This window comes from Podarcis gaigeae (genome assembly GCF_964106915.1).
Source record: "Podarcis gaigeae genome assembly, chromosome: 11".
In the NCBI taxonomy this organism is placed as follows: Eukaryota; Metazoa; Chordata; class Lepidosauria; order Squamata; family Lacertidae; genus Podarcis; species Podarcis gaigeae.
In genome coordinates this window covers 12,938,807-12,948,359 of record NC_139687.1, presented here as the reverse complement: position 1 = coordinate 12,948,359, position 9,553 = coordinate 12,938,807, and the positions used below count along the sequence as shown (strand labels likewise).

The following is a 9,553-nucleotide window of genomic DNA, read 5'->3' as shown; positions in this document are numbered from 1 at the left end:
GAAGCGTATGTAACCTGAAGCATATGTAACCCGAGGTACAGTACCACTGTAATGATGAAACTAGGTAACTCTACTACTTTTAAAAATAGGGCAGCCCTCATCCTTTCTGAAATATGGCAACTCTAAGCATGAGACTTAATTGAAGAGTCGTGGGTTCGAGTCCCAAGGTTCGATTGGACAAATGACCCACGAAGGTCCCTTCCAGTTCTACAACTCTGTGCTTCCAGATCTCCATTCGCTCTCCTCCAGATGCGCGCGCCCCTGCCCGAACCCGGCCACCCTTCCTTTCACGCCTCGCGGCGGCGCGCCCCCTGCTTCTCCGCTCGCTCGGCGCGAGGGATCGCGATAGCGGCGTCGGGGGCGCGCCTTCCCCGCCCCTCGCCTTCCTTTGGGGGCTGCCGTGCGCTCTCTCCGTGCGCGGCTGGCTGGGCTGACTGGGCTGGCCGGCGGGCGAAGGGAGGCGCGCTCCCAGCAGGCGGACTCAGTCGGCGCCGCCGCCGCGTTCCTCCCCTCGGGCAGCGTCCGCTCGCGGGAGGAGGAGGCGGAGAGGAGGCGGCAGCAGCAGCAGCAGCTTCTCCGTCGCTCGACGTCCAGGGAGCCCGCAAGAAGGCAGCATCCTCGGGAAGCGCCGCCAGCAGCGTCCGCCACCTTCGCCAGCCGAAGAGGCGAGGGCGGCCACAAAGGGCTCTTTGTGCGGCGGCGGCGGCGGCCCCTTCGTCCTTCTCTCTTGGCCGGCGCCAGCATGGGGGCAGCCAGCGCCACCTTCGTAGCCGTGCTGGCGGCGTCCGCCTTCGTCCTCTTCCTCGACGCGGCAGGTAAGGCTGGAAGCGCCCCGACGGCGGCTCTCGGGCTGCAGCAGCAGCACCACCACCACCGCCGGTCTTACTCCGGAGTCGCCCCGACGGCTCGCCTGTTTCCCCGTCGGCCGACCCCCGACTTGCTCTCGAGTAGACCTGTGGCACGGGATGCAGTCGAGGGTGCGCGCCGCTCCAGAGCAGCCCCATTTATGCCTTGGAAGGGAGAGCTCTCTGGACTCCCTCGGCTGGGAGGATTACTCTCGAGTAGCCCTGTGTAGACTTCGCCCCAAGAGGCGTCGAAAACCAGTTGCTGTCTAGGCAAAGGCGTGCAGGAGGAGTAAAAAGGCGATTTTATTTAATTTTTCTAACTCGGGAGTAGCCCGATCGGAATCCGTGGCAGCTCCGTCGAGGGGCGAACCGGTTGCACTCGAGTAGTCCTGCTTGATGCCTTTTCACATCGGGTACAACGGCAGCCTTGGGGGGGGGGGGGAGAAGAGCCTAGGAAACTTGCCACCGCGCCCCCTAGAAAATAGTTTATCTAGGTAGGACTTTTGACGCTTGTATGCTTACTCGGAAGTAAGTTACCTAGGTAGGACTTTTGAAGCTGCGCGCTTTTTGATGCTTACTCGGAAGTAAGTTACCTATGTAGGACTTTTGGAGCGGTGCCCTTTTTAATGCTTACTGGGAAGGAAAGCGGGCGGGGCGGCTTACTTCCCAGGATCCGCGCATCTTGAGGCGCAACAGTCCGTCTCGTTGGGTTACGCGAAGGATCGTCGTCGAATCTCGGGCTGTATTGTACTTGGCGCGCAGAAAGGCGCCCTGCAGAGTCCATTGGGGGCTGCTGCTCTCCTGAAGCACCATTGAACGTTTACGTCCGTGCATTCGTGTTGGGAGTTGCCCTGCCAAACCCTTTCATCTGCAAAAGCCCAGCAGCGCCATCCTGCCCTCCTCTCTCTCCATCCCACCCCCTACCTCTTATACTTTATTGTGCAAAATAAAAACATCGCAGTATTCCCCACCGAGAGGGAGAGAAGATGGGATGGGGAAGGTGAGCATCACGATGCGTAATGGTGCTTTGGAAAGTTTGGGCAGAGTTACGCGGCTCCATCCAGCATTACGCGCGCGCCCCCGCCTCTGTAGGAGACGTGAAGTTTTCACCTTGTGGAGTGAGGAATCGGGACAGGAGATGAGGAAATAAAGGGGATTTCCCTCCTTTTAATTGCACATTATTTTCCAGTGGGGTTTGGGGAGAGGGCAGACAAAATGTTTTGGGAGCGGAGGGTCTGCCTCTTGCATGGCGCTTCCAAGAAACCGAACCCATCAAGGGGAGAAAGTCCATCACCATCCTCTTGCAGTGGGGATAGTGTGTTGTTGTTTCGGAGTTTTGCCCTTCTCTCCCCCCCCCCCCTTCCCACGAGTGCTTTTTGAGAGTCCCATTTCCTGTGTGTTACCTGACTGACCTAACCCAGAAAGAGTGCAGAGAGGATCACAGAGCGGGGGGAGGGGAGGGGGGAAAGCCCGGGCGATCAGGAAACATTAGGATTCGGTTCAACAAGCCTTGCGATTGTTTGGAGAGCCTGAATTCAAGCGGCCCTATTAACATCTGACCTTGCACACTGGCTGGCTGCTGCTGTTGAATGCTTGCCAGCTGGTCCGGCATCTCTCTTTCTCCCTGCCTTAACAGCAGCAAGATTTATGGGAGCTCTTCGGAGAGGGAGGAGCCCGGAGTGTGCAGAGTGAATGTGAGACTGGTGGAAGACTTAACAGTCCTTGCAAATGCAATTGCCTGATCTTGCATTTTATGTCCAGCTGTGGATTTGTGGCGCTTTCTTCTCAGCCTTGCGTTTTATCCCCTCCACCCCAGGCGCTGTTAAGACTTAGGTTAGACTGAGGCTTTGATCCTGGGGCAAAATAATTCTATGGTCAATCATCCTCTTTCCAAGTAATTTTTTTTTGTGTGTGTGTGTGGCTACTTTGCACTCTTAACTTTGGCTAGATTTGACCAGCAATGACAGTGAAATAATACAAAGTCATTCCCCACACCTTTGAATCATGCTTAATCACTTGGCCGAGGGGTAATTTGGCAGGTAGTCAGTGGAGCTTCCATTTGTTTGGTTTTATTTTTTTAAAAAATGCGTTAACTTTGATTGCCCTGAAAAGGGATCCCATCCCCTATAGAAAAATAACAGGCCCAAACTGCAGATTACAGAGGGCCTGTTAATCAGTTGCATGTTTAAAAGAACTTTTCTCTTCCTTTTGTTGAACCCTCTAATCCATTTACCTCCCCCCAGGAGGTGACAGATGCCTAGATTTCCTGTTATTCAGCTCCAGGGTCCCAGGGTCTTGCCATTTGTTGCTTTAGCATAGGGCAGGAGATAACATTTCTGGCTTTTTTTAGGGGAAAACCTTGTGGCTGCCTTGAAGGACTCAGGGCAAGGTTGCAAAATCAACAAGATATATATATATATATATATACACACACACAAGTTGCAAGTACCCTGTATTCTCCCCCTCCCTCCTGTGGGCTTTTGTCTCTGTTGGGGAGGCACTTTTATCATTCCCAGACTGAAATACCCCCAGGAGAAATGGCTGAAAATATGATAGAAATTATGTGTGCATGCTCTTTAAAAAGACTTGGGAGCTGCTGGAGTGAGGATGGCTGGCTGCTCTTGTTTGCTGGAAGTTCCAGGCACAAAGTGAGATATAACCTCCCACCCCAACCCCATTTCCTTTCAACAGCTGGATCTGTTTTAGGGGGCCAGCCCCGAAAGCTCCAAAAAGTCTCCCGCCCCTTGTTTCTCACCGCAAGAGGTTCTCCTTCCTCCTTTGACAGATTTCAGGCAGCTCCCTTCACTCCGTGTCATAATGGAGCCCTGTTCTTTTTAACAAGAGTTACTTTTGCTCCGATAACTTGACTGACCTTTGTACTATTATGAATAAATACTTGTTCTTCTTTCTCCTTAAAAAAAAAAAAAAAAAATCACGGGGGAATGCCGTTTTTGCAAAATACTGGAAATATTTTGATTGAGAAATCAGGGGTCAGCTTTCAAGTCTTTTACCCAGAAGTGCCTTTTTATTTTTATTTTTAAAGAATCTCATGTCTCTTCCATCTGCAAAAACGTTTTTTAGTGTGAGATTCTAAATTGCTGTTTCCGGGTAGTGGTCGCACCTTATTTACTATGGAATGATTTGACTCTCTTAAAAAACAACAACATGTTGCACACAATTTCAGATAGAGAAGGATTTGTTTGCTTTCTTCGGCGTATAGCCTCTTCGTGGGATGTGTTGGAAGTTTGTACTTCAAAGGGACAAAGAGTGCCAGCCTATTGAGTAGCGTAGAAAATATCCACATATGTTTGTGGTTTACTTTGACAAAACAACTCTTGCTGGGACTGGCCTCTGAATTTCAGTGCAATAAGTTTGCCTTACCAGCTGTGGGACTTAACACAGTTTATACTTGAACAGGGATGGGTTGGTGCTGTGCAAGCCACTCTTCTTGACCACATGGAAAACTCTCCCATGTCAGACAGGGAATCTATAGATGTGCCCCAATTGCACAGAGATTTGCTTGCTTGATTTCTATTTCCCTATTTTTGAGGGGCCTAATTTCACAAACCGAGCCTCCACATAATCAGACCCTCTTGTGGAGGTTTCAGCAAACATGATAGGCTATTTGCATGGTGGTGGAGAAGAGTTTGTATTACACATGCACCATGGTTAACAGTGATACCTCAGGTTAAGAACTTAATTTGTTCTGCAGGACCGTTCTTAACCTGAAACTGTTCTTAACCTGAAGCACCACTTTAGCTAATGGGGCCTTCTGCTGCCGCCGCACCACCGGAGCACGATTTCTGTTCTCATACTGAAGCAAAGTTCTTAACCCGAGGTACTATTTCTGGGTTAGCGGAGTCTGTAACCTGAAGCGTCTGTAACACGAGGTACCACTGTAAAGATCCAAAAGATGGTATGATCTGGAGGTATACAGCTACAGTGGTGCTTCGCAAGACGAAATTAATTCGTTCCGTGAGTCTTTTCGTCTTGCACGGTTTTTCGTCTTGCAAAGCACGGTCAGTCGCAACTGCACCTCTTCAAGTGGTTTTAAGAAAAAAGGAAACAAGCCCATAGGGAAGCAAGCCCATAGGGAAAATCGTCTTGCGAAGCAACTCAAAAAACGAAAAACCCTTTCATCTTGCGCGTTTTTCGTCTTGCGAGGCATTCGTCTTGCGAGGTACCAGTGTAATTAAGTCACGGAAATTTACTGTTTCATCTTTATTTGGGGCTATACCCTAAATAAGTGGAGACTTAAGCCTTCCTCTTGATCCATAGGAGTGTAACTTGTACCTTCATGCCTTAATTGCAAAAAAAAAAGTTAATTGGAAACATTAGGGAGAAAATGGGGTGCATTTCAGACTGATGTTTAGCACTGTTCGCTCAAAAACAGTGTTCCCTTTACTCTTAACAGGGTTTACCTATTTAAAATTGCAGTATAATGTTCTGATCTTATGCACTTTTAGGGTGCTTCAGATGGGGGCTTAATATTGGAAACAGATTGTACTGATATTGCAAATCAGTCATGAGCAGCAGTATGGCTTCTTTTTAACTTATCTCATTTTCTGTGAATACGGTAAATCTGGATTAAATAGGGAAAATACATGCTGAGTGGCATTTTGATGCCAACAGTGTCTCCCCCCCCCCCCCAAAAAAAAAGACACTGCAAAAAAACAACAACAACTTGCATGACTGAAGAGCACTGGTATCACAGTAAACATCTGGAAGCACTCTTTAATTCATTTTAGCTGTAAGACCTTCTTCAGTCATACTCACCAAGCCACATGGGAGCTGCTTCTCTATGGTATAATCTCACATATGTGTGTAAATATCACATGAATGTGTGCATGCAATTGCTTTCATTGATTGCATAGTCCATGGGTGGGCAAACTAAGGCCCGGGGCCGGATCCGGCCCAATCGCCTTCTAAATCCAGCCCGCGGACGGTCCAGGAATCAGCATGTTTTTACATGAGTAGAACGTGTCCTTTTATTTAAAATGCACCTCTGGGTTATTTGTGGGGCCTGCCTGGTGTTTTCACATGAGTGGAATGTGTGCTTTTATTTAAAATGCATCTCTGGGTTATTTGTGGGGCATAGGAATTCGTCCATTTTTTTCTTCAAAATATAGTCCGGCCCGCCACAAGGTCTGAGGGACAGTGGACCAGCCCCCTGCTGAAAAAGATTGCTGACTGCTGGCATAGTCCTTTTAAACCTAATAGTTACACCCCTTGGGGTGCCCATCAGATCACATGATCATTCCCATTCACATATGTACAGTCATACCTTGGTTCTCAAATGCCTTGTGACTCGAACGTTTTGGCTGCTGAATGCCGTAAAACTGGAAGTGAGTTTTCTGGTTTGCGAATGGTCTTTGGAACCCAAATTTCCAACACGACTTCTGCGGCTTCCGATTGAGTGCAGGAAGCTCCTGCAGCTAATCGGAAGCCCCGCCTCAGTTTTTGAATGTTTTCGGAAGGTGAATGGACTCCGTTCGACAACCAGGGTATGACTGTACTGCAATAGGTGGCTTGATTTTTGTGGGTACATGGTGGAGGCCTAACAATGCAACCCTATGCTTGGCTACTCTGAAGTAAGTACTATTAAGTGGAACTTACGGGCGCACAAATATTCTGAGCCAATGTTCCTGGGATCCAGCAGTTCATTCAAATAAATGTAGGCAAGTAAATGACATTGAATTAAAATACGGCTTGTCTTTTTTTGGGTTCAGTAGGTTGTAACAGAACATGTTTTAAAGTAGCAACAAAACACCAGTAATTTCAAGGGGTTTATTCTGATCATAACTAAGTCTGGACCCAACCTGTCGGATTACAACTGAGACTACAACTATGCACATCTGAGAGTTAAGCTGCACTGAAATTTGTGGAACTTATTCCTGAATAAATATGGCTGTTGGATAACACCATGAGTAATGCCACTTAGATTGTCATTCATTCAGTTTGTAATGAATTTTGTATTGCAGGCTTTAATGTGAAACCGTTTCACTAGTTACAAAAATCCATCTCCTTTGTTTTACACTTAGATAATGAAAGAATCTTAAGTTTGGGTCAAAGAAGCAGTTAAGACTTCTGCTAAAAATAGTTCTTCCCAGGGCATGTGCTGGTTTTTGTGTGTTTTTTTAAGCAGTAGTTATGTCACAAATGCTGGGATTCCACAATCTTGTCTTTTGCGGAAAGCACAGAAATGTGGCGGTAGGGGAAGAATGGAAGATTGACAAACTTGTCAGATTAATCCTATTTAGGATGCTTTCAGTTGTTTGCAGGAAAGCTGATCCTACTTAAAAAAAACCCAAAACATTTCATTCTGGGCAAGGTGTTAACAGCGCTGAGTATTAGTCGGATGTATGGAAGCAATTTGATAACTAATTACAAAAAATGAGCATTCATGCTCTGGGTGGCTAAGATTAAAATGTAAAAAAGTTTTTGTTTCCTTGTGCTGCAAAATGTGCTTGATAAATGTGCCCTAGATTTTAGGCCTCTTGCGTGTAGTTTGGATACAATTGCCAAGTTAAAAGTTTGTATTTGGTGAACTCATAAGTTAGAAGCATGTAGCACCTGAAATATATAATTACATTCCAGAAAAGAATACTAAGTTTTTCTCAGAGCCCTGATCATTATAAGCATAGTTAACATCTTAAAGGCTACATCTAGCTACATCTAGCTAGTGTCCATGGTTTAGAATGTCTTTGATTCTGATATGTTTGTTCCATATTTTACTGTTTGGTTCAAATTCTGTTACTTTTGTAGTAGGCTTCCTTGAGTAAAGGAAGGAGGTGCAATTTAAGCTTGTTTGTTCTCCCTGGGCTTGTTTCTTTATAAAAGGAAGCTGTCATTAAGCTCAGTATGTCTGGAAAATATGCAAGTACCCAAGTCTTTCTAATCCAGTGAGTACAAACTAGTTAGGGCTTCAAAGGAAACCAATGACAGGCTTTTGCTGCAATGAAAGAGGCAGCATTGTTTGTTAATCCTGTTTTTTATTGTTATTTAGACTGCTGGCTCCTGTAGCATACCCTGTAACCATTTGGAACAAATAGCAATTTGACATAAATGATCTTTTCTTTGTGTTTTGACTGAACCATGGGAGAGGTTTGAAGTTAAAGGTCCCTTCCCAGCTTACCTTTTGTGCAACTTTTTGTCTGATTTTGAGTCTTTTGCCCTGCTTTCAACAACCCTACAGATATTTTGGGCTCAGTTCTTGGGAGTTGTGGTCCGAAACATCTGGGGGCCACCAGGTTGGTGGCGACTGATTTAGCCTGTTACATTTTGTATTTTAAAAAAATAACATGTAATTTAAAGTTTCCTCCAGCGCCCTCACTTCAAAACGAAACCTGTAGCTTATCAGAAGGTATTCTGTATTCATAGAAAAAGAAACAAATGTTTCTACTAGGTTAATGTTTCATTTTGAAATTTGCAAATAGGTGGTTAGAATAAGGTCAGCTTTCATGCTTTGACACATTTCAAGTTTTGAGAGATGTTTTGAGCTCTGCTTGGTTATTGGGAAAGCATCAAACAAATATTGAATCAAATAACCTACCCTATTGAATACAGTGGTGCCTCGGGTTAAGTACTTAATTCGTTTCGGAGGTCTGTTCTTAACCTGAAACTGTTCTTAACCTGAAGCACTACTTAAGCTAATGGGGCCTCCTGCTGCCGCCATGCCGCCAGAGCACGATTTCTGTTCTCATCCTGAAGCAAAGTTCTTAACCCGAGGAACTATTTCTGGGTTAGCGGAGTCTGTAATCTGAAATGTATGTAACCTGAAGCATATGCAACCCGAGGCACCACTGTATGGCCAAATAAGCTAGTCAACACTGCGATTCCTTGCACACTTACAGTGGTGCCTCGCAAGACGAAATTAATCCGTTCCGTGAGGCTCTTCGTATAGCGTTTTTTTTCGTCTTGCGAAGCAAGCCCATTGACAGCTTAGCGGATTAGCGCTATTAGCGGCTTTTAGCGGCTTTTATCAGCTTGGCGGATCAGCTGATAAGCGGCTTAGCTGCTTAGAAAAAGGGGGGGAGGGGAAAAAACCCGCAGGAACTCGCAAGATTTGCGAAGCAAGCCCATAGGGAAATTCGTTTTGCGAAGCGCCTCCAAAACGGAAAACCCTTTCGTCTAGCGGGTTTTCCGTCTTGCGAGGCGTTCGTCTTGTGGGGCACCAGTGTATTGACAGCTGCTTCAACTGTGTGGGGGAAATCCTCTTGATTTGCATTTCTGGATGTATCTATATGACAGATGAAGGATTTAAAAATCAATGTAGCCAGGTTGCCAAAATGTGATGAACTTGAATGAAAGGATCCTGTGAGACAATAGCAAGTTGTTTCATGGAAAGAGGTCATTGTTCGCTCAGTTTCCCCCCCTAATCCTTTTGAAGAAAGATATCTTCAAGAAAGCTCTTTGACTCTTGTGAATAACAGCAGAAAAGAAAGCACTACTAAATTATCTGGCTGCTTTGATCACCAGAGATTGTAATAAATAATAATAATAATAATAATAATAATAATAATAATAATAATAATAATAATAATAATAATAAAAAATTTTATATACTGCCCTATCCCCGCAGGTCTCAGGGCAGTTCACATGATAAAATCACAATCTAAAGGCACAAAATAGATAATAGAAATAAAAACAAGAAGAACCCAATAATTCCCCCTCCCCAACACATTTTAAAAGGGTGTCAGCCAGCCAAG

At 45.8% G+C, this 9,553-nt stretch overlaps 1 protein-coding gene across 2 annotated transcripts in view; it reads left to right on the top strand.

The window, feature by feature from the left end:
• The first annotated feature begins 466 nt into the window (after positions 1-466).
• Positions 467-9,553, top strand: part of ROR2 (receptor tyrosine kinase like orphan receptor 2) — a 157,985-nt gene continuing 148,898 nt past the window's right edge. The window contains exon 1 of one of the 2 annotated variants that reach the window (XM_083701948.1): positions 467-815. In XM_083701948.1, the coding sequence (XP_083558074.1) occupies positions 743-815 (73 nt within the window). In that variant the 5' untranslated portion in view covers positions 467-742. Of the gene's footprint in view, positions 816-1,826; positions 1,846-9,553 lie in introns of those variants that run through there. The other variant, XM_083701947.1, reaches the window with a different exon arrangement.